Source organism: Globicephala melas, chromosome 11, assembly GCF_963455315.2.
Source record: "Globicephala melas chromosome 11, mGloMel1.2, whole genome shotgun sequence".
NCBI classification, from domain to species: Eukaryota; Metazoa; Chordata; class Mammalia; order Artiodactyla; family Delphinidae; genus Globicephala; species Globicephala melas.
In genome coordinates, this window is record NC_083324.2 from 37,912,658 (window position 1) to 37,940,366 (window position 27,709).

The following is a 27,709-nucleotide window of genomic DNA, read 5'->3' on the forward strand; positions in this document are numbered from 1 at the left end:
TTTTTGTTGCACTGGTAAATGGGAGTGTTTTCTTGATTTCACTTTAAGATTTTTCATCATTAGTGTATAGGAATGCCAGAGATTTCTGTGCATTGATTTTGTATCCTGCTACTTTACCAAATCCATTGATTAGCTCTAGTAGTTTTCTCGTAGCATCTTTAGGATTCTCTATGTATAGTATCATGTCATCTGCAAACAGTGACAGCTTTACTTCTTCTTTTCTTCCAATTTGGATTCCTTTTATTTCCTTCTCTTCTCTGATTGCTGTGGCTAAAACTTCCAAAACTATGTTGAATAAGAGTGGTGAGAGTGGGCAACCTTGTCTTGTTCCTGGTCTTAGTGGAAATGCTTTCAGTTTTTCACCATTGAGGACGATGTTGGCTGTGGGTTTGTCATATATGGCCTTTATTATGTTGAGGAAAGTTCCCTCTATGCCTACTTTCTGCAGGGTTTTTATCATAAATGGGTGTTGAATTTTGTTGAAAGCTTTCTCTGCATCTATTGAGATGATCATATGGTTTTATTCTTCAGTTTGTTAATATGGTGTATCACATTGATTGTTTTGCGTATATTGAAGAATCCTTGCATTCCTGGAATAAACCCCACTTGATCATGGTGTATGATCCTTTTAATGTGCTGTTGGATTCTGTTGCTAGTATTTTGTTGAGGATTTTTGCATCTATGTTCATCAGTGACATTGGCCTGTAGTTTTCTTTCTTTGTGACATCCTTGTCTGGTTTTGGTATCAAGGTGATGGTGGCCTCGTAGAAGGAGTTTGGGACTGTTCCTCCCTCTGCTATATTTTGGAAGAGTTTGAGAAGATAGGTGTTATCTTTTCTCTGAATATTTGATAGAATTCGCCTGTGAAGCCATCTGGTCCTGGGCTTTTGTTTGTTGGAAGATTTTTAATCACAGTTTCAATTTCAGTGCTTGTGATTGGTCTGTTCATATTTTCTATTTCTTCCTGATTCAGTCTTGGCAGGTTGTGCATTTCTAAGAATTTGTCCATTTCTTCCAGGTTGTCCATTTCATTGACATAGAGTTGCTTGTAGTAATCTCTCATGATCTTTTGCATTTCTGCAGTGTCAGTTGTTACTTCTCCTTTTTCATTTCTAATTCTGTTGATTTGAGTCTTCTCCCTTTTTTTCTTGATGAGTCTGGCTAGTGGTTTATCAATTTTGTTTATCTTCTCAAAGAACCAGCTTTTAGTTTTATTGATCTTTGCTATCGTTTCCTTCATTTCTTTTTCATTTATTTCTGATCTGATTTTTATGTTTTCTTTCCTTCTGCTAACTTTGGGGTTTTTTTGTTCTTCTTTCTCTAATTGCTTTAGGTGCAAGGTTAGGTTGTTTATTCAAGATGTTTCCTGCTTCTTAAGGTAGGATTGTATTGCTATAAACTTCCCTCATAGAACTGCTTTTGCTGCATCCCATAGGTTTTGGGTCGTCGTGTCTCCATTGTCATTTGTTTCTAGGTATTTTTTTATTTCCTGTTTGACTTCTTCAGTGATCACTTAGTTATTAAGTAGTGTATTGTTTAGCCTCCATGTGTTTGTATTTTTTACAGATCTTTTCCTGTAATTGATATCTAGTCTCATAGCGTTGTGGTCGGAAAAGATACTTGAAACAATTTCAATTTTCTTAAATTTACCAAGGCTTGACTTGTGACCCAAGATATGATCTGTCCTGGAGAATGTTCCATGAGCACTTGAGAAAAATGTGTATTCTGTCGTTTTTGGATGGAATGTCCTATAAATATCAATTAAGTCCATCTCTTTTAATGTATCATTTAAAGCTTGTGTTTCCTTATTTATTTTCATTTTGGATGATCTGTCCATTGGTGAAAGTGGGGTGTTAAAGTCCCCTACTATGAATGTGTTACTGTCGATTTCCCCTTTTATGGCTGTTAGTATTTGCCTTATGTATTGAGGTGCTCCTATGTTGGGTGCATAAATATTTACAATTGTTATATCTTCTTCTTGGATCGATCCCTTGATCATTATGTAGTGTCCTTCTTTGTCTCTTCTAATAGTCTTTATTTTAAAGTCTGTTTTGTCTGATACAAGAATTGCTACTCCAGCTTTCTTTTGGTTTCCATTTGTATGGAGTATCTTTTTCCATCCCCTTACTTTCAGTCTGTATGTGTCTCTAGGTCTGAAATGGGTCTCTTGTAGACAGCATATATATGGGTCTTGTTTTTGTATCCATTCAGCCACTCTGTGTCTTTTGGTGGGAGCATTTAGTCCATTTACATTTAAGGTAATTATCAATATGTATGTTCCTATTCCCATTTTCTTAATTGTTTTGGGTTCGTTATTGTAGGTCTTTACCTTCTCTTGTATTTCTTGCCTAGAGACGTTCCTTTAGCATTTGTTGTAAAGCTGGTTTGGTGGTGCTGAACTCTCTCAGCTTTTGCTTGTCTGTAAAGGTTTTAATTTCTCCATCAAATCTGAATGAGATCCTTGCTGGGTAGAGTAATCTTGGTTGCAGGTTTTTCTCCTTCATCACTTTAAATATGTCGTGCCAGGCCCTTCTGGCTTGCAGAGTTTCTGTTGAAAGATCAGCTGTTAACCTCATGGGGATTCCCTTGTGTGTTATTTGTTGTTTTTCCCTTGCTGCTTTTAATATGTTTTCTTTGTATTTAATTTTTGACAGTTTGATTAATATGTGTCTTGGCGTATTTCTCCTTGGATTTATCCTGTATGGGACTCTCTGTGCTTCCTGGACTGATTAACTATTTCCTTTCCCATATTAGGGAAGTTTTCAACTATAATCTCTTCAAATATTTTCTCAGTCCCTTTCTTTTTCTCTTCTTCTTCCGGAACCCCTATAATTTGAATGTTGGTACGTTTAATGTTGTCCCAGAGGTCTCTGAGACTGTCCTCAGTTCTTTTCATTCTTTTTTCTTTATTCTGCTCTGCAGTGGTTATTTCCACTGTTTTATCTTCCAGGTCACTTATCCGTTCTTCTGCCTCAGTTATTCTGCTATTGATCCCATCTAGAGTGTTTTTAATTTCATTTATTGTGTCGTTCGTCGTTGTTTGTTTCATCTTTAGTTCTTCTAGGTTCTTGTTAAATGTTTCTTGCATTTTGTCTATTCTATTTCCAAGATTTTGGATCATCTTTACTATCATTATTCTGAATTCTTTTTCAGGTAGACTGCCTATTTCCTCTTCATTTGTTAGGTCTGGTGGGTTTTTATCTTGCTCCTTCATCTGCTGTGTGTTTTTCTGTCTTCTCATTTTGCTTATCTTACTGTGTTCTGGGTCTCCTCTTTGCAGGCTGCAGGTTCGTCGTTCCCGCTGTTCTTGGTGTCTGTCCCCAGTGGCTAAGGTTGGTTCAGTGGGTTGTGTAGGCTTCATGGTGGAGGGGACTAGTGCCTGTGTTCTGGTGGATGAGGCTGGATCTTGTCTTTCTGGTGGGCAGGTCCACGTCTGATGGTGTGTTTTGGGGTGTCTGTGGACTTATTATGATTTTATGTAGCCTTTCTGCTAATGGGTGGGGTTGTGTTCCTGTCTTGCTAGTTATTTGGCATAGGGTATCCAGCACTGTAGCTTGCTGGTCGTTGAGTGAAGCTGGGTGCTGGTGTTGAGATGGAGATCTCTGGGAGATTTTCGCCGTTTGATATTATGTGGTGCTGGGAGGTCTCTTGTGCACCAGTGTCCTGAAGTTGGCTCTCCCACCTCAGAGGCACAGCACTGACTCCTGGCTGCAGCACCAAGAGCCTTTCATCCACATGGCTCAGAATAAAAGGGAGAAAAAGTAGAAAGAAGGAATTAGTAGAAAGAAAGAAAGAAAGAAAGAAGGAAAGAAAGAAGGAAGGAAAGGAGAGGGAGGGAGGAAGGAAGGAGGGAAGGAAGAAAAAAGAAGATAATGTAAAATAAAGTAAGATAAAATATAATAAAGTTATTAAAATAAAAAATAATTATTAAGAAAAAAATTAAAACAAACGAACAAAAAACGGACGGATAGAACCGTAGGACAAATGGTGGTAGCAAAGCTATACAGACAAAATCTCACACAGAAGCATATACATACACACTCACAAAAAGACTAAAAGGGGAAAAAATCATAAATCGTGCTCTCAAAGTCCACCTCCTCAATTTGGAATGATTTGTTGCCTAAAGGAGGGAAGGAAGGAAAGAAAGAAGATAAAGTAAAATAAAATAAAGTTATTAAAATAAAAAATAATTATTGAGAAAAAAATTATTAAAAAAAAGGACGGATAGAACCCTAGGACAAATGGTGGAAGCAAAGCTGTACAGACAAAATCTCATACAGAAGCATACACATACACACAGAAAGAGAAAAAGGAGAAAAAATCATAAATCTTGCTCTCAGAGTCCACCTCCTCAATTTGGGATGATTTGTTGTCTATTCACGTATTCCACAGCTGCAGGTTACATCAAGTTGATTGTGGAGCTTTAATCCGCTGCTTCTGGGGCTTCTGGGAGAGATTTCCCTTTCTCTTCTTTGTTCTCACAGCTCCCAGGAGCTCAGCTTTGGATTTGGCCCCCGCCTCTGTGTGTCGCCGGAGGGCGTCTGTTCTTCGCTCAGACAGGACGGGGTTAAAGGAGCAGCTGCTTCGGGGGCTCTGGCTCACTCAGGCGGCGGGGAGGGAGGGGTAGGGAGCGCGGGGCGAGCCTGCGGTGTCAGAGGCCGGCATGACTTTGCACCCGCCTGAGGCGTGCCGTGCGTTCTCCCGGGGAAGTTGTCCCTGGATCCCGGGACCCTGGCAGTGGCGGGCTGCACAGGCTTCCCGGAAGTGGGGTGTGGATAGTGACCTGTGCTCGCACACAGGCTTCTTGGTGGCAGCAGCAGCAGCCTTAGCGTCTCATGTCTGTCTCTGGGGGACGCGCTTGTAGCCGCGGCTCGCGCCCGTCTCTGGAATTCCTTTAAGCAGCGCTCTTAATCCCCTCTCCTCGCGCAACAGGAAACGAAGAGGGATGAATAAGTCTCTTGCCTCTTCGGCAGGTCTAGACTTTTCCCCGTACTCCCTCCCGGCTAGCCGTGGTGCACTAACCTCCTGCAGGCTGTGTTCGTACCGCCAACCCCGGTCCTCTCCCTGTACTCCGGACTGAAGCCCGAGCCTCAGCTCCCAGCCGAGCCCGCCCCAGCGGGTGAGCAGACCAGCCTCTTGGGCTGGTGAGTGCTGGTTAGCAGCGATCCTCTGTGCGGGAATCTCTCTGCTTTTCCCTCTGCACCCCTGTTGCTGTGCTCTCCTCCGCGGTTCCGAAGCTTCCCCCCTCCGCCACCCGGAGTCTCCACCCGCGAAGGGGCTTCTAGTGTGTGGAAACCTTTCCTCCTTCACGACTCTCTCCCACTGGTGCAGGTCCCGTCCCTATCCTTTTGTCTCTGTTTATTCTTTTTTCTTTTGCCCTACCCAGGTACGGGGGACTTTCTTGCCTTTTGGGAGGTCTGAGGTCTTCTGCCAGTGTTCAGTAGGTGTTATGTAGGAGTTGTTCCACGTGTAGATGTATTTCTGGTGTATCTGTGGGGAGGAAGTTGATCTCCACGACTTACTCTTCTGCCATCTTCCCTAATCCCCTGCCCTGATCTTTTATTTCTTCCCTTCTACTGACTTTGGGTTTTCTTTGTTCTTCTTTCTCTAGGTGTTTTAAGTGTAGGGTTAGATTGTTTATTTGAGATTTTTCTTATTTCTTGAGGTGAGATTGAATTGCTGTAAACTTCCCTCTTAGAACTGCTTTCAATGTGTCCCATAGGTTTTGGGTCATCCTGTTTTCATTGTCATTTGTTTCTATGTATTTTTTTATTCTTCTTTGATTTCTTCAGTGATCTCTTGGTTATTTAGTAGCGCACTGTTTAGCCTGCATGTATTTGTGTTTTTTACAGTTTTTTTCTTGTAATTGATTTCCAATCTCATAGCATTGTCCTCAGAAATCTCTAGGTATTTTTTGAATTCCTCTTTGATTTCTTCAGTGATCCACTGGTTGTTTAGTAAAGTATTGTTTAACCTCCACATGTTTATGTTTTTTACAATTTTTTTCCTGTTATTTTTTTTCTTTAAATTTTTATTGGAGTATAGTTTACAGTGTTTGTTAGTTTCACATGTACAAAAAAGAGAATGTTATATATATATATTCTTTTTTGAATTCTTTTGTTATAAAGGTTATGAGAGAGTGTTGAGTAGAGTTCCCTGTGCTCTACAGTAGGTCCTTGTCGATTGTCTGTTTTATATACATTCTTGTGTACATGTTAATCCCAACCTACAAATTTATCCCTCCTTGCCCTCTATCGCCTTTGGTAACCATGAGTTTCTTTCCTTTTCTTTTCTTGTTTTTTTTGGGCATGCCGCGCAGCTTCTGGGATCTTAGTTCCGTGACCACAGATAGAACCCGGACCTTGACAGTAAAAGCTCAGAGCCCTGGGCTTCCCTGGTGGCGCAGTGGTTAAGCGTCCGCCTGCCGATGCAGGGGACACGGGTTCGTGCCCCGGTCCGGGAAGATCCCACATGCCGCGGAGTGGCTAGGCCCGTGAGCAATGGCCACTGAGCCTGCGCGTCCAGAGCCTGTGCTCTGCAACGGGAGAGGCCACAACAGTGAGAGGCCCGCGTACTGCAAAAAAAAAAAAAAAGCTCAGAGCCCTAACCACTGGACTCATGGGGAATTACCCATAAGTTTCTTTTCTAAATCTATGAGTCTGTTTTGTAAATTAGTTCATTTGTATCAATTTTTAGATTCCACACATAAGTGATATCATGTTTTTGGTTCTTTGACTTAACTGTGATCATCTCTAGGTCCTTCTTGTTGCTGCAAATAGCATTATTTTGTCCTTTTTTGTGGCCAATATTACATTGTATATATGTACCACATCTTCTTTATCCATTCATTTATCGATGGACATTTTGGTTGCTTCCTTGTCCTGGTTATTGTATATACTGTTGCAGTGCACGTAGGGGTGCATGAGCCATTTGGAACTATGGTGTTTTTCTGGGTATTCGCCCAGAAGTGGGATTGCCGGATCATATGATTGCTCATTTTTCGTTTTTTGAGGAACTTCGCTGCTGCTCTCCATACTGGCTGTGCCCTTTTACATTCCCCCCAACAGTGTAGGAGGGTTCCTTTTTCTTCACGCCCTGTCCAGCATTTACTGTTTGTAGACTTTTTGAGGATGGCCATTCTGACTGGTGTGAGGTGATACCTCCTTGTAGTTTTGATTTGCATTTCTCTAATAATTAGCGATGCTGAGTATGTTTTTGTGTGCTTTTTTTTTTTTTTTTCTGAAACAGTGAGAGTAAAATGTACCTCTTTAAATCGGGTTTTGAAAGTCAGCCCTGTTTTGAATTCTGTTTTGATTACCTACTCCCAGACATTTCTCTAGGGCAGGTATCATTTATTTACAGCCCCACAGGCCTTGTGAATATTAAGTATCCAGAAGCACTGGTTTTAGAGTTGTTGTTACTCTTTTTTTTTTTTTTTTTTTTTTTTTTTTAGCGGTATGCGGGCCTCACTGTTGTGGCCCCTCCCGTTGCAGAGCGGCCATGGCTCACGGGCCCAGCCGCTCTGCGGCATGTGGGATCTTCCCAGACCGGGGCACGAACCCTTGTGCCCTGCATCGGCAGGCGGACTCTCAGCCACTGCGCCACCAGGGAAGCCCTGTTGTTACTCTTAACTGCCACATGGTGGCAGGGTTATGCATGCCCAACTTTGGGTCTTAGGGCAACCAGGGCCTTAGTTAAAGACAGTCCTGTTCCTGGGTTGTAACTGAGAGTAGAATGTGCCAGAAGAAACACCCAAGGGCTTGTGTCTCCTTACTTCTTCCCTCTTACCCTTCACCCTCCAGACAAATCGCAACCCCTGTAAAACCACGATGCTGAGGGTATTGAGCATACTTTGGTGGGGGACTCTATGGAAGGAGGATGGAGGTGGGAACTCCACCACCAGGAGATGTGCAGCCCAGGTGACTTCTTTTCTATTTTAAAAAAATTTTTAATTTTATTTATTTGTTTTTGGCTGTGTTGGGTCTTCGTTGCTGTGCGCAGGCTTTCTCTAGTTGCGGTGAGCGGGGGCTGTTCTTCGTTGCAGTGTGTGGGCTTCTCATTGTGGTGGCTTCTCTCGTGGTAGAGCACAGGCTCTAGGCGCACGGGCTTCAGTAGTTGTGGCGCACGGGCTTAGTTGCTCCGCGGCATGTGGAATCTTCCCAGATCAGGGATCGAACCCGTGTCCCCTGCACTAGCAGGCGGATTCTCAACCACTGCGCCACCAGGGAAGCCCCCAGGTGACTTTTCAAAGCTCTTCTAGCCCAGAGGGTCCACCATCCTTTGGGTGCACTATATTTGGTTTAGCTGTAGGAGGGCCCCCCTTGATCTGGAGATTTTGTCTCATCCAGAAGGGACCAGGCACTCCAGGTCCAAGAGGGCTTATCTGCTGGCACATCCTCCCCAGCTCGCTCAGGCCCACAGCGGTCCTGCCTTTGGACCCAACCTGCTTAAGCTCCATGGATGTGACTCCAGCCTGGGTCCCTGAGGCCTGAGGGGAATAGAGTAGGGATTTCTTTCTCTTTCTTTCTTCCTTCTCTTTTTCTTTCCTTTTCTTTCTTTCTTAATTGAATTTTTCTTTTATTTTGGCATATAGTTGATTTACCATATTGTGTTTGTTTTAGGTGTACAGCAATGTCATTCTGTTGCACATTTACATATATCTGCTCTTTTTCAGATTTTTTTTTAATATTTATTTATTTGGCTGCACCGGGTCTTAGTTGTGGCATGCAGGATCTAGTTCCCTGACTAGGGATCGAACCCCGGCCCTCCTGTGTTGGGAGCGTGGAGTCTTAACTTCTGGACCACCAGGAAAGTTCCTTTTATCAGATACAGGGTCTGAGTAGAGTTCCCTGTGCTCTACAGCAGGTCCTTGTTGATTATCCATTTTATATATATTAATGTGTAAATGTTAATCCCAGCCCCCTAATTTTTCCCACCCCTCTTCCCATATCCCCCCCGGCCCCCCAAGTAATTGTGCCTTCCCTCTCTGGTGGACCTAGGCTGCTGCTGCGTTTTTTTTGTTTGTTTGTTTTTTTGTTTGTTTTTTTTTTTGGCTACGTTGGGTCTTCGTTGCTATGTGCAGGCTTTCTCTAGTTGCAGCGAGCGGGAGCTACTCTTTGTTGTGGTGCGCAGGCTTTTCATTGCGGTGGCTTCTCTTGTTGCAGAGCACAGGCTCTAAGTGTGTGGGCTTCAGTGGCACGCGGGCTCAGTAGTTGTGGCGCATGGGCTTAGTTGCTCTGTGGCATGTGGGATCTTCCTGGACCAGGGCTCAAACCTGTGTCCCCTGCATTGGCAGGAGGATTCTTAACCACTGCGCCACCAGGGAAGTCCGGACCTAGGCTACTTAGGAGTACACCCTCATTTACCACAGTCCAGCCTCTTCAAGTGTCTCCACACAGCCAACCCTGGTCTGACTTCTGGAGCCTGTTATTCAGCACCCCGCCCCCACCAACAGAGGAGCGTCTCAGGCTCTGGTGCTGCACAGGGTGGAGGTGCCTACCTTACGTGCAGATTACTCTCCTTTTGCCATTGCACACACGTTGCTGCACTGTCTTCTTAGGGTCTGGACCTTCCCCTTTGTCTAGGCTAAGGTCCCTGTCAGTGATCAGGCTTCCCAGGGTGCTGGAATATGTTTACCTTCACTGCTCCTTCCCTGGGACACTAGGTTCCTAGTGTCTAGATTCTTTCCCCACCCCGCCTTTTTTTTTTTTTTTTTTTTTTTAAGCCGAGTCTCACTGCTTCGGAATCTTAGTTCTTTGACCAGGGATGGAATCTGTGACCCCCTCGCAGAGGAAACGTGGAGTCCTAACCACTGGACCGCCAGGGAATTCCCTTTCTTTTTCCTTTTGTCCTTCCCGGTTACATGGTTTTCTTGCCCTTTTGGAAGTCTGAGGTGTTCCTCCAGCATTCAGTAGGTGTGTGTGAATCATTCCACTTGTAGGTGTATTTTTAATGTCTTTGTAGGAGAGGGTGAGCTCCCCGTCCTACTCCTCTGCCATCTTAATCCTGTCTTGAAAAGTGAGTTTTAGACAGTAGATACTGACCTCAATTAGCAAAACTAAAATTTAACATTAAACCATAATTTTTTGTAGGCGTGAAAAAAATTTTTTTTCTTTAAAATAACCGTTTTTACCAAATATAGCCAAATTAATTGGGTACAAGTTAGTGGGCTACAGTTTTATAATCAAAGGGAGAGTGGGGAGGGGGAGAAGACCACCTGCTTCCTCATCCTTGAGTAGACATCAGGCTTCCATCATCAGCTCCTCCTCCATGTGAGGAGTTTTTTTGTCATTACATGGTCAAAGCAGGACTGTCATGGTGCAATGGAAATGAGCAAAAAGGCAGTAATGTATAATAAAATACGATAATTCATTTCAAGTTTTAGTATAATGTCAACCTTTGCTTATATTTTTGTTTTTAGTGCATGCAGAGGAGTGTGTCCTGGGAATCATTCATTTATGGAGCTCACCGGGCAGGATATGGGTCACATTCCACCATTTTTGTGTTGTTTTGGAGCATGTCTCATGCTTCTGTTGCATGGGTTTGTGGTTAAGCAAACCTGCTTTCTTGAGTGATCATTAACTTACAGGGGTCTCCCATACTTTTTTCTTATAATCCCTTACTGGGATTAACTGTTTAATTACTTGCTTTGTCCTTTTACTCTGTCCCTATCAGTGACACTGGGTTATGGTGAAGTAAAGTGTAATGTTTACTGTAAGGCGCCAATAAAAGGCGAAGCCGTGGCTGGTGCTCAGAAACCCTGAACTCCCTGAAGGGTTTCTGTAAAGCACTTTTTTTTTTCTTTTTGGCTGCATTGGGTCTTCGTTACTGCGCGCTGGCTTTCTCTAGTTGCGGCGAGCGGGGGCTTCTCATTGTGGTGGCTTCTCTTGTTGTAGAGCACGGGCTCTAGGGTGCATGGCCTTCAGTAGTTGTGGTGCACGGGATTAGGTGCTCCGCGGCATGTGGGATCTTCCCTGACCAGGGCTCGAACCCGTGTCCCCTGCATTGGCAGGTGGATTCTTAACCACTGCGCCACCAGGGAAGTCCCTATAAAGCATTTTTAAAGGCGAGGTGAGGGAGAGGGGTCCCAGCAAATGTGATCAGCTCGTGCACAATTCTCTGACTGGTCGATGCTGAGGTAACAGGGCAGTGTCATGGTGTTAACGTTATCAATCCTTAGGCGCCAGTAGGTGTAGGGGCTATGTGCTCATGGTCATCACGTAGTTAACTTCTTCCATTTGGTGGTGGTTTTGGCACCTTTAAAACAACTCAGGAAATGTGCATCTGATACTATTATCTAGGAACTTAAGAGATGAACTACAACAGAGGATATGGTGGAGGGGTCTGTCCCAGGAAGACCCCATAGGGTCCTGCTTGGTTACAAGGGGACATTGAAGAAAGTAGCAATACTCCAGAAGGCCTAGTGCTGGGGGACAAGTTCACGGAGTGGTGTCAGTCCCAGACAGGAACCAAGGAAGCCTCAGGGGAGGGGCTTCTGGGTGAGTCTTGAGAAGGTGAAGAGGAGAGCACTATTTAGTGGCAACACGCTGGGCGAGGGCCTGATATCTGGAGGGACCATGGCATGGTGAAACAAATGAGGGAAGGCTGGGCTGCTTTGGTCAGCTAGGGTAGTGAGAGAGGAGTGAGCAGTGTGTAATGGACTTTGTCCGGCAGGCACAGGGAGTATGTACGTAGTTCCTGGAAGTAGGGCCAGCCTGGTGACCAGAACCTGCCTGGGGCTCCTGCTGCAGCAGCTGCCCTTACACATAAGTGTTCCAGCTCTGCTGACCCTCACAGCCCCCTGCGTTCACCTGTTTTCAAGGCTCATGAAGTCAGGGGCCACTCAGCTTTCTGTACTTCCCAGGGTCAGGAGGAGCCTGTGTGTCCATCCACCCAGGGCTGAAGGCCTGGAGTGGACCAAGTGGGGCTCAGGAGACAGTATGCTTGAGGCCTGGTGCACTCACCTACATCCACTAGGAGCTGGGCCTCTGCCCCCAGTGCTGATGGGTGACCTGATGAGCTTGTTGGCCCACGGAAGAGCGTAACTAGTCACTTGTCTAGTCATTGTCTTCACTTAACCTTGCCCAGAAGAGGTGCTTCTCATCTCTTTTGCAACGGAGAAACTGAGGCTTTGAAGAGTAGGCACCTGACCTGGTTACACCCCTGTTAAGATGTAGAGCTGGGATTTGAACCCCGGTTCTGTCAGACTTCCCTGACCCTTGCCCTGGCCATTTTGGGGAGTAATCTGGGCTGGTGGTTGAGCTCCCCCAGGAGCGCCTGGATATGCCCCACTGCAGGCTGAGCCACAGGCCTAGGTAGGGCCTGTGCAGCCCCTTCCACCTCTGCCCACCTCTAAGTCTCCTTCTTAAAGCAAGCTCTAGTCTCAGGGAGGATCTGCTCACCAAGCCTGCCAGGATATCCTAGGTTGGGCCTGGCGTGTGACTCTCCCCAGCAGATAGACTTCTTTCCCTTTGCTTCCTGGTTCAGAGTCCCCGGCACCAGCCTCTGTGCCTCCCACTTCGGCCTTGAGAAGGGCAGCATTCTGTCTTGTGAGGTCATGAGGCCGGGTGAGGTAACCCCAGCCATCGCTCATCAATGAAGGCAGACCATGTGCCCCATTCCACCCTCCCCAGGTACCCGGAGCAGTACCCAAGCTGACTCAGGTTCCAGTGAGGATGAGGCAGCCAGTGAGGCCCGCAGCACCACCAGTGAATGTCCCAGCCTCCTTAGCACCGCAGCAGAGGAAAGCTTTGGTGAGAGTGGGTGGGAATATGGCAGGGACTCAGTGGGGCTCCGTGGGCTAGGGCAAGAAGCGGGGATGACGAGCTGGCCTTGCAGGGGGGGATGCCGTGGATGAGCAGGGTCAGCAGGAAGACCTTGAGGAGAAGTTGAAGGAATATGTGGACTGCCTCACAGACAAGAGGTACCCCTGATTTCCAACCAATCCCTTCCCCTGTGTCCCTGCTTAGCCCATGCCAAATGTGACCCAGGTAGGACTGGCCCACAAAACCCCTTTCTTCCTCCCCCAGTGCCAAGACCCGGCAGGGTGCTCTTGAGAGCCTGCGTCTGGCCCTAGCAGCGCACCTACTCCCCGACTTCTTGCTGGAGCGCCGCCTCACACTGGCTGATGCCTTGGAAAAGTGCCTCAAGAAAGGTTGGGCCTGGGGGCGCACCTGGGGGGCCTGAACTGGCTGGGTACTGGCCCTTGCTGCATTGACTGACTGGAAGGCATCCCTGCAGGGAAGGGCGAGGAACAGGCCCTTGCCGCTGCTGTGCTAGGCCTGCTGTGCATTCAGCTGGGTCCTGGACCCAAGGGTGAGGAGTTATTCCACAGCCTGCAGCCCCTGCTGGTCTCTGTGCTCAGTGACAGCACAGCTAGCCCTGCTGCCCGGCTCCACGTGAGTGTTCCTTGCCCTGTGACACCCTTCCTTCACCTAATCCCTAAGCAGAGACACGGGTTCCACCTGCCTCTAGGCTCCCCTGCTCCAAGGGTGAGCCCCGTGGCTGGGAACCCAGGCTCACCCTCTGACCACGGCCTGGCTTTGCCCTCCTCCCAGCAGTGCGCTTCTGCTCTTGGCCTGGGCTGCTACGTGGCTGCCACCGATGTACAGGTAAGTGGCCTTCAGGCACAGGCGGTAGAGCACATAGGCCCTAGCTCTGCCCCTGAGCCACTCCCCTGCCTCCTTGTGCCCCTAGGACCTGGTCTCCTGCCTCACCTGCTTGGAAGGCATTTTCAGCCGGTCCTGTGGTGTGGGTGGCTCCACAGCCCCAGTGGTCCCTGTCAGCCTTCAGGGCTTGCTCTGTGCTGCCCTGCAGGCCTGGGCCTTGCTACTCACCATCTGCCCCAGCGCCCATATCAGCCGCATCCTGGACAGGTAGGGGTGACTGCCCACTGGGAGTGGGAGGGGAAGGGTGAAAGGCCCCCAGCCCACACACATGGCTCAGCCTGCCCCTTCCCCAGGCAGCTGCCCCGGCTGCCCCAGCTCTTGTCCAGTGAAAGTGTGAACCTGCGGATGGCTGCCGGCGAGACCATCGCATTGCTCTTTGAGCTCACCCGGGACCTTGAGGTGTGAGAGATGGTGGGGGGTGGGGGGTGGGGGGGGGCGCAGGGGAGGGTGCCTGCTGATACCACCTGCCCGTCTCAGGCTGGGTGCAGGAGATGCCACAGAAAACAAGGTAGCCTTAGGTCATTATGGAGGGGAAGTAGCCCCAACACAGACTCAGAGGCCAAGTGCTCTGATGGGGCCCCTTAGCGGAGGTGTCCAGCGCAGGCAGAGGCCAAGAAGGGATGCAGAGGAGGGTCAGGCAGAGAAGAAAATGACTTTCTTGGTGAAAGGAAGGGTTTGGGTGACCCCACTGCGTTAAAAGCCAACAGAGCTCAGGCTTCTGCTCCTACGTCCTCCCACTGCAGGAGGACTTTGTTTACAAGGACATGGAGGCCCTCTGCAGCGCGCTGCGCACTCTGGCCACTGACAGCAACAAGTATCGGGCCAAGGCTGACCGCCGGCGCCAACGCTCTACCTTCCGGGCCGTGCTGCACTCTGTTGAGGTACGTGTGAGAAGGGATGCGTCCTAGTGAGGGTGCACCCCTAGGCATAGCCGCCAAGCCCAGTCACAGCCCCTCTACCCTGCAGGGCGGCGAGTGTGAGGAGGAGACAGTCCGCTTCGGGCTCGAGGTGCTCTATGTGGACAGCTGGGCTCGGCGCCGGGTCTATGCTGCCTTCAAGGACGCGCTGGGTTCCGGCATGCACCACCACCTCCAGGTGGGGAGGCGGACGGGGAAGGGGTACCCCGCTTAGCTGTTTCAGACTGGCCTGAGCTCACTGCCTTCTTTGCCCCCAGAACAACGAGCTACTCCGTGACATCTTTGGTCTGGGCCCTGTGCTGGTGCTGGATGCCACTGCCCTGAAGGCCTGCAAAATCTCACGTTTTGAGAAGGTTTGCCCCTTTGTCTTCTCTCCATTCCTGTGGCCTGGAGCTCTGCAGGGGCTGGAGGAGAAGCCCTGGGCTGCCTCCTCCCAGCTCACTAGACCCTCACTCTTTGTCCCACCCCAGCACCTGTACAACGCTGCTGCCTTCAAAGCCAGGACCAAGGCGCGCAGCCGCGTGCGGGACAAGCGGGCAGACATCCTGTGAGGCAGGACCAGCCGAAGAGGAGACTGTCCACATCCTTGCCTGTATTTTTAACAGAAGACAGTGCAACACCTGGTCCCTGCCAGGCATTGTCGCTTTATTTTTTTAATGACAAAACCAAAAACAGACATGGGGGCGGGTGGCTGGAGGCCAGGCCACTTGGGACCTTCACGCTTTGCCCCTGTGCCGGCCCTGTGGCCACTTCCTGCCCTGTCAGGGCTGCCCCTTTCTCAGGCCTTGCTCCCCTGGGATGACCCACTTTCGGGGAGGAGGTGATAGTATCTGGACAACTGCCACTACAACGTGGGGCGGTGAGGCTACCTGGAGTGGATTTATATGCTGAGTTTTAAAGATTTTAGAGATAATTAAACAATGTGCAGTCTTCTGTGGCCCTGGCTTCTGGGTGTTTCTGCCTGCCTTCCCTATCCACCAACCCAGGCTTGGGCCCAGCTGGGCCTCCCTATCTCCATCTCACCTTTGCTCTCCAAAATAATCTCTCCCCAGGGGCCCTCCTCCCCCTACTCAGAGCCCAGCCTGTCTTTTGAGAGCAGAGGCTGGACCCCCACTGGGAGGCCCAGCAGAGTTTGGGTGACCAGGGTAGGCAGCTATTTTTAGACTCCTGAACCTGCTATCTGGAGGACACCAGAGGGTGCTGACAGGCCCCAAGAGGAGCCAGGAGGCTGGTGTCGCTTCCTCTGACCTTGGGCCACACCAAGTGGGGCTCTGGCACCAGAAGGCTTGGCTAGGCCTAGCTTGAGAAGGCAAGAAAGGCAGACAGCTGCGGGGTCAGATCAGGCTCTTATACAAAAACCTCACTAAGGAAGTAGTGTGGAGCAGTAGTGGGAGAGGGGAAAGCTACCAGCGGCCACATTATTCCCCCCTGCACATACCCCCAGGCCCCAGGTCCAAGTGGCATCTCAACTGGGTGCTCGGGCCTCACTCGAGTTGAGCCTCCGCAGCTGGCTGAGGCTGGTGAGCCGGAGTTTGAGCAGCATTTCCTCCTGCGTTTGCAGTGTGTGTGCCAGAACGCGTAGGGATTCGCTCTGCAGCACTAAGACGGGGGGGGAATTATCAGACCACATGCAACCCCACAACACCCGACCCTCCCAGCCCTTCACTGCCTCGGTCTCTCCATTCCATTGGCTTCCTGCACCCTCCTCACCACTCAGGTAGACGGCCAGGACAGCCAACGCCAGGCAGGTGAGCACGAGCAGTGCAAGCAGCAGCAGGAAGCTGCCGCGGCTGTGCACGGGGCTGCAGCCGGTCTGGGTGCACATCGGTGGACGCAGGATGCCCAGCAGCTCATCCCATGGCTGTGCCTCCTCGGCCAGGTAGGGCCACAGTGAACCTGCAGGGCAAACGGGGGATCAGGAGGGCGGCAGGTGCGCCTGCTTTCCTCCCTTCTCCCAGTCCATGGGTCCCACCCCGCTGCACCCTTTCACCTCCACTGTGTAGATCGCTGATGGACTCCACCCGGTGTAGGCGAACCTCCTGCACATGATTAGGAGCCAGTGGTGCCCTGCTCCTTGTCGGTGCCACGGTGTCTGCAGGGGCAGCGTGGGGCTGATTCAGCCAGCAGGTCATGCCCTCCCTTCTAGATGGCGTCGAGCGGCAGCAGGGGCTCAGAAGAGGTAGCAGGGGCATTTGGCTCCTGATCCCCTAAAACCAACTCAGGAGTGACCCGTGATTTGGAAGCAAGACAATGTGAAAACTGCGTACACCTGTTTCACCCACAGTAGCAGAAGGTGCTGCTTGACTTACATTTGTTTCCTTCCAAGCACCTCAGGGACTTTCAGGCATTCCTCTCTGCTTGCTCGTTTCTAGAGAATTTATCAGCCTTGGAGAACTCAACCCACAGCCCATGAAGTTCATTCCTGCTTCTGCTATCAGTTTTCCCTGCAGACCCTGTGCCTGGGGCCTTCTCCCGGTCCCCAGCAGAAGCAGCCCTATTCTAGCCAGCTTTTTGCCTTTTGCTCCTGGCCTCAGCTCTGCCTCCTTTTACATACTAAGTGTGATTCTGCTGTGAACCCTGCTGTTCTCACTCAACATCATGAGTGGAGACCCGTCTTTGTTAGCAAACTGTTCCACTTGCCTTTGAGGTCTCCCCTCAGGTATCTCTTCGAGGCTGCCTGGGCATTTAGGTTGTTTCCAATCCCCTTCCTAAATTAATAACCCCTGGAAAAGGACACGCGTCATTGAGTATAAAGGCTTTCCCCCAATTTCCCAATAGTTATTAAGGATGGATTCCCAGAAGTAGAATTACTGGGTCAAACAGCAGGGACTTTTTCTTTTAACCTATCATCACATTGTCCTCTGGAGTAGTTGTCCACAGCCTCCAAAAGAGTACAATATCGCCACCAACAGGCATCTCCATAGAAAAAAATTTATGTACATAAGTGTGCACATATATACTTGCTAAGTTGGGAGATGAGAAAAGGCCTTTCTTGACCAATTTTGTTGGGGGTCTTTGCTTGGGGAGCCTCACCAATATCTGTGTGGCTTCCTAGTTCACAGCCTCTGCCCATTTAGTCACTGGGGCTGTGTACCATTCTTGTGATTTTACTTACTTATTTTTGGACCCAGTGAAGTATTTATTTTGTGATTTCTAAAAATTATATTTTCTTCTGGTGGTGCTTTCCACCCCTCCCCTTAAAATCTTGGCCCCTTTGGGACTTCCCTGGTGGTCCAGTGGCTAAGACTCTGCACTTCCAATGCAGGGGGCCCGGGTTCGATCCCTGGTCAGGGAACTATATCCCGCATGCCGCAACTAAGACCCGATGCAGCCAAATTAAAAAAAAAAAAAAAAATCTTGGCCCCTTAAGATCTCCAGATGCCTAGCTGGAAGCTAGATAACAAATTCAGGGGCATTGGCGGGATACCTCCTGGTAGACTTAAGGGTGATTGGGCTCTCTGGGTCTAACACTTTCAGAATAGTACCTTAACCTTCATGATTTGCTTGAAACTGACCTTTGACATGCTCAGAAATGTGTAAAACAAAAACCAGTGCTGTCTGTCGTTATGTCTGGGTGGTGGTGGATTGGGGTTCGCATTAAATTCTCTGCACTTGGCTGTGTTTTTCCCCACTTTTAAATTGATCTTGAGTTCTTTCTGTTCCAGGAAGAACACATAGTAAGTGCCATCCTTAAAACCTCAAAAAGGGACTTCCCTGGTGGCTTAGTGGTTAAGAATCCGCTTGCCAATGCAGGGGACACGAGTTCAAGCCCTAGTCCGGGAAGATCCCACATGCCGCGGAGCAGCTAAGCCCATGCGCCACAACTACTGAGCCTGCGCTCTAAAGCCTGTGAGCCACAACTACTGAAGCCCAGGCGCTTACAGCCCGTGCTCCGCAACAAGAGAAGCCACCGCAATGAGAAGCCCGTGCTCCGCAACGAAGAGTAGCCCGCACTCGCCGCAACTAGAGAAAGCCCACGCACAGCAACGAAGAGCCAACGCAGCCAAAAATAAATAAATAAATATTCAAAAAAAAAAAAGACCTCAAAAGGAAGCAAACACTCCCACACCCAGGGCCAGGCCCCTCCCATTCAGTATAAAATGTCAAAACTGTGATGGGGGGAGTTGACCAGTTGGGCCAAGCTGGAGCCTTGGTGCAGCTGGTCCTGCATCCTGGCCAGCACTGTACCTAAAGCTTACCAGGTCCCTGCTCTGGCGCCTCTGAGCCTCCATACATCTTGCATGCTGTGAGTCAATTAGGAAAGTGGCCACCAAAGTCTTTAACTAGAAGTCAGTCTGGCCAGGCCAAGAGACCCCAACCTTTAGCCAGTTGGGGCCACACAGGCCCACACTGGAGGCAAGAAACCTATCCACTCCCAGTCCTTGGGTCATGTGCCCAAATGCTTTGCAAAACCACTGCCTGCCCCCAGTCCCAGTGCCCTCCCTGAAGGAAGAGCTTAACTGGCCAGCCTGCCCAGCCCACACCCACTTGGGCACAGCCTGTAGTTGACCCTCCCCTGCCCCCAACCCCTCCCTGGTGTCCTTAGCAGGGGGTACAGGTATGAGGTGAGGAGGCATTCGGGGCATGGTAGGCCCTTCCTTCACACATAGGGGGCCAGTACTTTTACTTGACCTAGGACACGGTGACTGATGACTACTCAAGTGAGGTCAGTAGGAAAGGGGCCAGGTTTCTCCATGGTCCACAGGGTCACAGCATTGGGGCCTTACCCTCCCTCACAGTCATTTCCTACCTTCTTGGGCCTCCTCCGGCATGATGGGTGTTGGGCAGGCAGGGGGTCGATGAGAGTGCCTAGTACCAGGACCAGATAGACGCAGCAGTGGCTCCTCTGAGAGCCTGGGGAAGGCCTGGCTGCCTCCCAACCTGGGCTGAAAATAGGCGTGAGCTCAGCACACTGGGCTATATTTAGAGGGGGCACCTCCCAGCCATGGGAAGGAGCAGAGTGACCCACATGGACCAGCCTAGACGATCTACCTGGTGATGGAGCCCAGGCAACAGCACACCTCCAGTAGTGCGGTACCCTGGGAACCCTGCTACTCATGTCTGCAGGGCCTTGGTGTCTTCATCCAGACAAGCCTCCTCAGGCTCACCTCCAGTGATGTCCCACATGGCAAGCCCATGCAAGGGAGCCCTGTGCATCTCCACCCCTCCACCCCCTGAAGACTCCTACCCACAGCGGGTTCATCTAGCAAATGTGGGACAAGCACCCACCACTGATCTGCTGGCATCACGAATTAGGAGTGATGGACAACTGGAGCCCAGTGCCCTGAGGGCTCTGAGAGTCCCCAAAGGGGACAGAGACACCCCCAATACCTGCAGGTACCCATGCTGGTCAGTGAAGGAACATAGGTTGAAGGTTGATACTTCTGTTACTAAGTTTACAACTTTGGGTAAAGGAATGCTCCCTTTCAGACCTGTTTTCTCATCTGTAAAGCAGGAATAACAATGGTTCCTACCTGGCACAGTGCACATGAGAATGAAAATATAAGCACGTGTCTGAAGCACTTAGGCCAATGCAAAGTTTTGATCCTCCTTCCTCTCTCCATAAGGGAGTACAGGTCACACAAGTTCATGTGAGGATGCATGGCACCACCTGCCCTTAGGGAGTGGTCCAGCTTAGGACCCACCCTCTGCTGTTGAACCCCTGTGCCCCTCCTTCCCAAATGGGCCAAAGCAAGACATTAGGCTCTACTTAAACATCTGAAATCCATCACTCTGCTGTATCCTTCTTGATATTCCTCAAACTCAAGCTTGTTCCCACCTCAGGGCCTTTGCACTGGCTGTTCCTACCTGGAATGTTCTTCACTAGATGTTCCCATGGCTGACTCCTTTTCATTTAGCTCAAATGTCACCCCCTCGGTGAGGCCTTCTGCTCACATTCTTTTCTACATCACCCAATTTTATTTTTTTCATAGCATTTAGCCCAGAAATTATATCATCCAGAATATACAGTTGACCCTTGAATAACTATAGGGGTTAGGGATCCCAACCCTCTGTGCAATGGAAAATCCACATACAACTTTACAGTTCACCCACCCTCTGTAACCATGGTTCCGTATCTGCAGATTCAACAAACCAGGGATCCAGTAGTACTATTTATTAAAAAAAATCACATGTAAGTGGATCCTGTACAGCTCAAGCTGGTATTGTTCAAGGGTTAAGTGTACTATGCATGTCAGTATCCCCAAAGGCCCTACAGAATCCACTCAGTCACATGGAAACCACCTTTAATCCTCACCACAGCATCCTTAAAATAAATAGGTTTTGAGACTTCCAGGAGGTGTCCAAGGCCATACAGCAAGAACTAGTGAGACAGGGTGGGACCTGGCACCCTTTGGTGCAGTGCTTACACCTGGACAAACATCTCCTGAGCAAAAGAATACAAAGAAACCATAAGGGACTAAAAATAACTATGCACCTGCAAATGGGGCAAATTATGAACAATATACAAAAAGACCAAAAACCCAACTGCCACTTCTGAACTGCTGGGAGCAAAAGGAGTGCACTACTCACGATTCCTGCCCACGACACCACCAAGAGGGTGGGCAGACCACCTAAGCCACCCCTACCGCCTGAACCATGGATCTGACCCTACCCTCACCCCATTTAAAGGACCAACTCACCCCCCAGCCCCGCTTCAGGGAGCAAGCAAGGCAACCTGTTCTTTTTGCTCCCGTGTGCTGCAGCATGAGTCCCAATAAAGCCTTGCCTGAATTTCTCGTCTGGCCTCATCAATTTCTGTTCACTGAAGAGTCCCAAGAATCTGGGTCGGTAACGTACGTGGTGGCAATTCCACCGGACACCCATGAGGCCGTTTGCCCCCTCCCTGGGAGAGAATCCAGGCACCTCTGGAACCAACAAACGCACTTTCCCCGTAGGTGACAAGCTGCCGCCTGAACCTCTTGTTTCAGCATAACCACGTTTGGTAAGTCTGCCTTCCTGGCCCCTGAGAGTCTCAGTACCATCATGCAGGCAACACTTTCCCCTCCCCTTTGTCCTTTTTCCCTCATGGTTTTTCCCTTTCCCTCTCCTGATAGCTCTCTACTTCCCCTTTCTCTGTCCTCTTGTTCCAACAGAGTGGACATCGGGCAGCTACAGCACCACTCCTCTCAGCTTGTGAGACCATGCTCCCTCTGGCCAACAACGACTCACCTTGATGGATGACAAACCGAGGTGGGAGAGGCTCGCCTCAAGCAGTGCAGGTCTTGGTCCAGCAGGCTCTCCCGGACAGGAGATTTCTGAGAGTGATAGAGGTTCAACCCTCATATCCTATAGTTTTTGCAAGTACAATCATCACAATATCCTTACCTTTATTTTCCTGCCGCCAAGAGAAATCCCATCAGGAAAGGGCCAAGGCAGATTTCTATGAAAACCTGTGGGTGCAAATCCTACCTGTGGGTTAGAGTCCTACGTATGATTTATAAATTGTACGCATGCATAGAAGTCCCACCTGTGGATCACAATCCCACAGAGACGTACAAATCGTTGTTTCCCAGGATTAATCACCCCAGTGGGCAGTGGACAGGGTGCTCCCTCCTTCACTGGCCCTTTCTGAAAGTGCGCAGACTGGTGCCTAAATAGACACCTGCTGGGGACAGGTTGAAACGGCAATCTCTCTCTCTCTGTCTTTTCTATCCCTCCTCCCTTTACCACTCCCTTGATTCTTACACCTACACTCCTGTTCCTTTCATCCTGGGGACTCCTTCTTTGTGTCACGAACTCTGGGGAGGAAATTCTGTGACCCCCTTGGTTGTTACGCAAGGCCTCAGCTCCATCTGGCCCCTGGGAGCTCCAGTTTTAGCCCCAAATTTATATGTAAACATGAAAAACACCCAGGGAATCCTAAAAGACTATCCTCGGGGTTGCATTCTTAACTGGGTACGATTTAAGTGAGGCGGTTTAAAAAAGAATAAGCTGATTTTCTCTTTCAACACAGAATGACCCCAATGTGCCTTGGGTGACCCGGCAAAGTGGCCACAGAATGAATCCCTTAACTTTAACACCATTTTACAACTGGACCTGTTTTTTAAACAGTCCCCCAAATGGGGGAAGTCCCATAAGCACAGGCCATTATAAAACTCTGTCAAGACTCTGGTCTGAGGGATTCCTGTCGTGTGTGTTTAGCCTCTATTTCTGTGTCTCTCCAAGAAGGTTTAGATCCAGACCCCTCTTTCAACCACCACTAGCCATCAGCACACTGAGCCAGCTTTTCCGTCTCCCGTTTCTGCCCCTTCACCGTCTTCAGCCCCGCACCCCCACCTTACCCCATCAAATCAGAAACCACAAAATCAGAGCCCCGGGGCTTTCCCCAGTGGGGCTCCAATCACGCTCAAAGGCAGCCCCCACTTTTGCCCCACCAGGCTTTTACCACCTCTGGGAAGAAACTGATGAGAATGGAGAATTACTAAGTGCAGCATGTCCCTTTCTCACTGCGGGACCTAGAAATCTGTAAGGAGCGATTTGGCAGGTTCTCAGAGAATCCTGAAAAGCTTAGGGACAAATTTATCAGGCTGGGATTAACACTCTCCCTGACCTGGTAGGATATCATAGTTATTCTGGCCCACTGCTGTACCCTGAACGACATGGAGTGTATACTGAAAAGGACAAAAAACACACAGATGGCCTACTGGCTACCAATCCGCACCACCAAATTTATCAAGTGAGTGGTAACACAATGCAAGATCATGAGCCACACTGGGACTATGAGGATCATGTAGGCCAGGCTATGATGAAACATGTTACTTGTGTATCAGAAGGAATGAAAAGGTATATGGTGAAACCTGTAAATCATGAAGTCCAAGAAGTTACACAAAAACAAGATGAAAACCCAACACTCTTCCTGAGCTGGAAGACAGAGTCCTTCAGGAAGTAAACCAATGTAGACCCTGAGTTTGCAGAAGGGAAATCATTATTTACCATGCATTATACCACCCACTCTGCTCCTGATAGCAGGAGAAAATTGCAAAGGCTTGAGGCTGGATCCCAAACAAAAGACACAAAATAGCCAAAGCAATCCTGAGAAAGAAAAATGGGAGCTGGAGGAATCAGACTCCCAAACTTCAGATTATGCTACAAAGCTAGAGTAATCAAAACAGGATGGTACGGCACAAAAACAAAAATATAGATCAATGAAACAGTACAGAAACCCCAGAAATAAACCCACCAAAATACGGTTACTTAAACTACGACAAGGAGGCTAGAATACAAAATGGAAAAAGACAGTCTCTTCAAGGACAGTGGTAGAAAGCTACACGTAAAAGAATGCAACTACAACATTCTCTAACACCAAACATAAAAATGAAATCAAAATGAATTAAAGACATAAGTGTAAGTTCAAATACTCTAAAACACTTAAAGGAAAATATAAGCACAACACTGTTAGACATAAAAAGCAAAAATAGTTTTTGGATCCACGTTTTCAGAAATGAAAGTAAAAACAAACAAAAATGGGACATAATTCAACTTCAACGGTTCAGCACAGAAGAAACCATAAACAAAACAACAAAACCGTCAAAATGCTAGAAAGTATCAACATGTCCAAATGAAGCAACCCACAAGGGATTCACCTCCAAAATACAGAAACAGCTCAGGAAGCTCTATATGTAAACAACAAAACAAAAAATAAGCTGAAGAATTAACTAGAAAATTCTCCAAAGAAAATATACAGATGGCAAAAAACACATGAAAAAATGCTCAACATCACCAATTATAAGAGAAATACAAATCGAAATTACGAGGTAGGAACTCAACCAGTAAGAAAGGCCATCAGCAAAAAGTCTCAAAACACTAAGTGCTGGACACCCCGTGGAGACAACGCAACCCTGCTTCACTACTGGAGGGAATATAAATTGGTACAACAACTGGGGAGAACAGTTTGCAGTTTCCTGCAAGAAGGAAAAAGAAAGCTACCGTCTGATCCCCCAATTCCACTTCTGGGCAAACACCCAAGAAAACCATAGTTCGAAAACCTACACGCACCCCAACGTGCATGAAAGCACTATATATGACAACCGAGACACCAAAGCAAGCAATAGTCCCCCGACAGATGACTGGATACAGAAGATGTGGTATATATCTACGACAGAATACTACTCAACCATAAAAAAGAAGGAAATACTGCCATTTGCAGCAACACGGAAGGACCTCGAGACGATCTAACTAAGTGAAATAAATCAAAAGGAAGTCGATAAGTATCATGGGATATGACTTACATATGGAATCTCAAAATTGATACAAATCAACAGATTCACAAAACAGCGACAGACTCAGAGACTTGGAAACAAACTTATGCTTAGCAAACGGGAAAGATGGGGGAGAGGGATACATTAGGAGGTTGGCATTAACATGTATACATGAACATAAATTCAATACATACTCCACAAGGACCTACTCTACAACACAGGGGACTCTGTTCAACACTTTGTCACAACCTATATAAGAAAAGGATCCTAAAAAGAACAGACATATGCATATGTACGACTAAATCACAACGCTGTACACCTGCAAGGGGCACAACATGGTCCCTCAAGTTGCTTGAAAATGGAAGAAAAATGCAGTTAAAGAAAAAGAAGGAGAGAAAATAAAGGACGTGTACTCGATTTTCCACAGGCTCGGGGATCTGGGCTGCTGTCACGTCCCTGGAGGCTCAGCGGGCTGGCTCTCCAGGCTGCCTGTCGTGGGGCTGAGGGGACTGGGGAGGATGTGCCAGCAAATGAGCCCCCCCGGGGACATGCAGTGTCTGGTCCACTCGAAAAGGGACCACAATCTCCAGATCCAGGCAGGCCCTCCTATAGCTCAACCAAGCCTAGTGCACCCAAAGGAGGGTGGATCCTCTGGGCTGCAAGAGCTTTGAAACGTCACCTGGTCTCCACATCTCCTGGCGGTGGGGTTCTCACCTCCAGCCTCCTGCCTTTGTGTTGTATAAACTAGAGGACCCTCAGCACCGTCCCTCAGTGTGGCACTTTGACAAGGGTTGCGACGCGTCGGGGGGTGAGGGGAACAGGCAGAAAGGAAGGAGACAAAAGCCCTTGAGTGTTGGTTCTGGCACGTGACCCTCCAAGGTACAACCCAGGAACACCACTTTCTTTCGCTAAGGCTCTGGTTGCCAGAGGGACCAGAGATGGGCACGAAGAAGCCCGCCGCCTTGTGGATGATTCCTGTAACAACAACTTGGCAACAGGTGCTTCTGGGCACTAGGATTCACAAAGGGCTGCAGGGCTTTAAAAACATAACACCTGCGCTCAAGAAATGTCCTAGGATAGGTACCTGAAAAGAATTCAAAACAGGCCGGATTTGTCAGAAGACAATTTCAAGAGGTACACTGCACTCACACTGTTGCAAAAGAAGGAGAAAACAAAACCAAAAAAACATGAAAAGATGCTGAAGATCACCAATTACTTCAGAACTGCAAATCAAAACAGCAACGAGGTATCATCTGACACCAGTCAGGATGGCCATCATGTAAACGTCTCCCTACAGTAAATTCCGGAGAGGGCATGGAGAAAGCAAACCCTCCTCCACTGCTGGGGGGAATGCAACTGGTACAGCCACTGAGGAGTACGGTTGGGAGGCTCCTTCAATAACAAAACATAGAGCTACCATCTGATCCCCCAATCCCACTTCTGGGCAAACACCCAGAGAAAACCATAGTTCGAAAACCTACCCGCACCCCAACGTGCATGGCAGCACTATATACGACAACCCAGACACCAAAGCAAGCAAAATGTCCACCGACAGATGACTGGATACAGAAGATGCGGTACATATCTACGATGGAATACTACTCAGCCTTAAAAAAGAAGGAAATACTGCCATGTGCAGCAACACAGAAGGACCTCGAGATGCTCTACGTGAAGTAAATCAGATGGACGTCGATAAATATCATGGGCTATGACTTACATATGGAATCTCAAAATTGATACAAATCAACTGATTCACAAAACAGCGACAGACTCAGAGACTTAGAAAACAAACTTATGCTTAGCAAACGGGAAAGATGGGGGAGAGGGATACATTAGGAGGTTGGCAGTAACGTGTATACGTGAACAAATACAATACCTACTCCACAAGGACCTACTCTACAACACAGGGGACTCTGTTCAACACTTTGTCACAGCCTATATAAGAAAAGGATCCTAAAAAGCAGAGACATATGCATAGGTACGACTAAATCACAATGCTGTACACCTGTAAGGGGCACAACAATGGTCCCTCAAGTCGCTTGAAAATGAAAGAAAAATGCAGTTAAAGAAAAAGAAGGAGAGAAAATAAAGGACGTGTACTCGATTTTCCACAGGCTCGGGGACCTGGGCTGCTGTCACGTCCCTGGAGGCTCAGCGGGCTGGCTCTCCAGGCTGCCTGTCGTGGGGCTGAGGGGACTGGGGAGGATGTGCCAGCAAATGAGCCCCCCCGGGGACCTGCAGTGTCTGGTCCACTCGAAATGGGACCACAATCTCCAGATCCAGGCAGGCCCTCCTATAGCTCAACCAAGCCTAGTGCACCCAAAGGAGGGTGGATCCTCTGGGCTGCAAGAGCTTTGAAACGTCACCTGGTCTCCACATCTCCTGGCGTTGGGGTTCCCACCTCCAGCCTCCTGCCTTTGTGTTGTACCAACTAGAGGACCCTCAGCACCGTCCCTCAGTGTGGCACTTTGACAAGGGTTGCGACGCGTCGGGGGGTGAGGGGAACAGGCAGAAAGGAAGGAGACAAAAGCCCTTGAGTGTTGGTTCTGGCACGTGCCCCTCCAAGGTACAACCCAGGAACACCACTTTCTTTCGCTAAGGCTCTGGTTGCCAGAGGGACCAGAGATGGGCACGAAGAAGCCCGCCGCCTTGTGGATGATTCCTGGAACAACAACTTGGCAACAGGTGCCTCTGGGCACTAGGATTCACAAAGGGCTGCAGGGCTTTAAAAACATAACACCTGCGCTCAAGAAATGTCCTAGGATAGGTAACTGAAAAGAATTCAAAGCAGGCCGGATTTGTCAGAAGACAATTTCAAGAGGTACACTGCACTCACACTGTTGCAAAAGAAGGAGAAAACAAAACCAAAAAAACATGAAAAGATGCTGAAGATCACCAATTACTTCAGAACTGCAAATCAAAACAG

General features: G+C 48.5%; 2 protein-coding genes and 1 non-coding gene across 8 annotated transcripts in view; 2 read left to right on the forward strand and 1 right to left on the reverse strand.

Moving 5' to 3' along the window:
- IFRD2 (interferon related developmental regulator 2) overlaps nt 1–21,331 on the forward strand; it is a 39,187-nt gene extending 17,856 nt beyond the window's left edge. The window contains exons 2-12 of one of the 6 annotated variants that reach the window (XR_009565833.2): nt 12,633–12,752; nt 12,838–12,922; nt 13,029–13,153; nt 13,240–13,610; nt 13,696–13,874; nt 13,961–14,066; nt 14,411–14,548; nt 14,634–14,762; nt 14,842–14,937; nt 15,055–16,877; nt 18,250–21,331. Coding sequence is in view for 4 of the 6 variants with exons in the window: in XM_060307956.1 (XP_060163939.1) it covers nt 12,633–12,752; nt 12,838–12,922; nt 13,029–13,153; nt 13,240–13,610; nt 13,696–13,874; nt 13,961–14,066; nt 14,411–14,548; nt 14,634–14,762; nt 14,842–14,937; nt 15,055–15,135 (1,430 nt within the window). In the remaining 2 variants the exon portion in view is untranslated. Of the gene's footprint in view, nt 1–12,632; nt 12,753–12,837; nt 12,923–13,028; nt 13,154–13,239; nt 13,611–13,695; nt 13,875–13,960; nt 14,067–14,410; nt 14,549–14,633; nt 14,763–14,841; nt 14,938–15,054; nt 17,954–18,249 lie in introns of those variants that run through there. The other 5 variants (XR_009565832.2, XM_070046646.1, XM_030867232.2 and 2 more) reach the window with 5 other exon arrangements.
- LSMEM2 (leucine rich single-pass membrane protein 2) lies at nt 15,077–19,112 on the reverse strand. Its single transcript, XM_030867235.2, has 3 exons — nt 16,575–19,112; nt 16,295–16,480; nt 15,077–16,183 (listed from the first exon to the last, which is right to left on the reverse strand). The coding sequence occupies exons 1-3, from the start codon at nt 16,774–16,776 to the stop codon at nt 16,050–16,052; spliced, it is 522 nt and encodes a 173-aa protein (XP_030723095.1). The 5' UTR covers nt 16,777–19,112; the 3' UTR covers nt 15,077–16,049.
- Nucleotides 17,807–17,879, forward strand: TRNAG-UCC (transfer RNA glycine (anticodon UCC)). Its single transcript has one exon. It is a non-coding gene; the product is annotated as a tRNA-Gly (tRNA).
- Nucleotides 21,332–27,709: the final 6,378 nt, after the last annotated feature.

Excerpts from the sequence above, each read along its gene's own strand:
- LSMEM2 (XM_030867235.2), bottom strand. The coding sequence starts at position 16,776 with ATGCCCCTGCTACCTCTTCTGAGCCCCTGCTGCCGCTCGACGCCATCT. Across the intron at positions 16,481-16,574 it reads CAGCGATCTACACAGTGGAG|GTTCACTGTGGCCCTACCTG; the intron begins GTGAAAGGGTGC and ends TTTGCCCTGCAG. Across the intron at positions 16,184-16,294 it reads CCTGGCCGTCTACCTGAGTG|TGCTGCAGAGCGAATCCCTA; the intron begins GTGAGGAGGGTG and ends CCCCCGTCTTAG.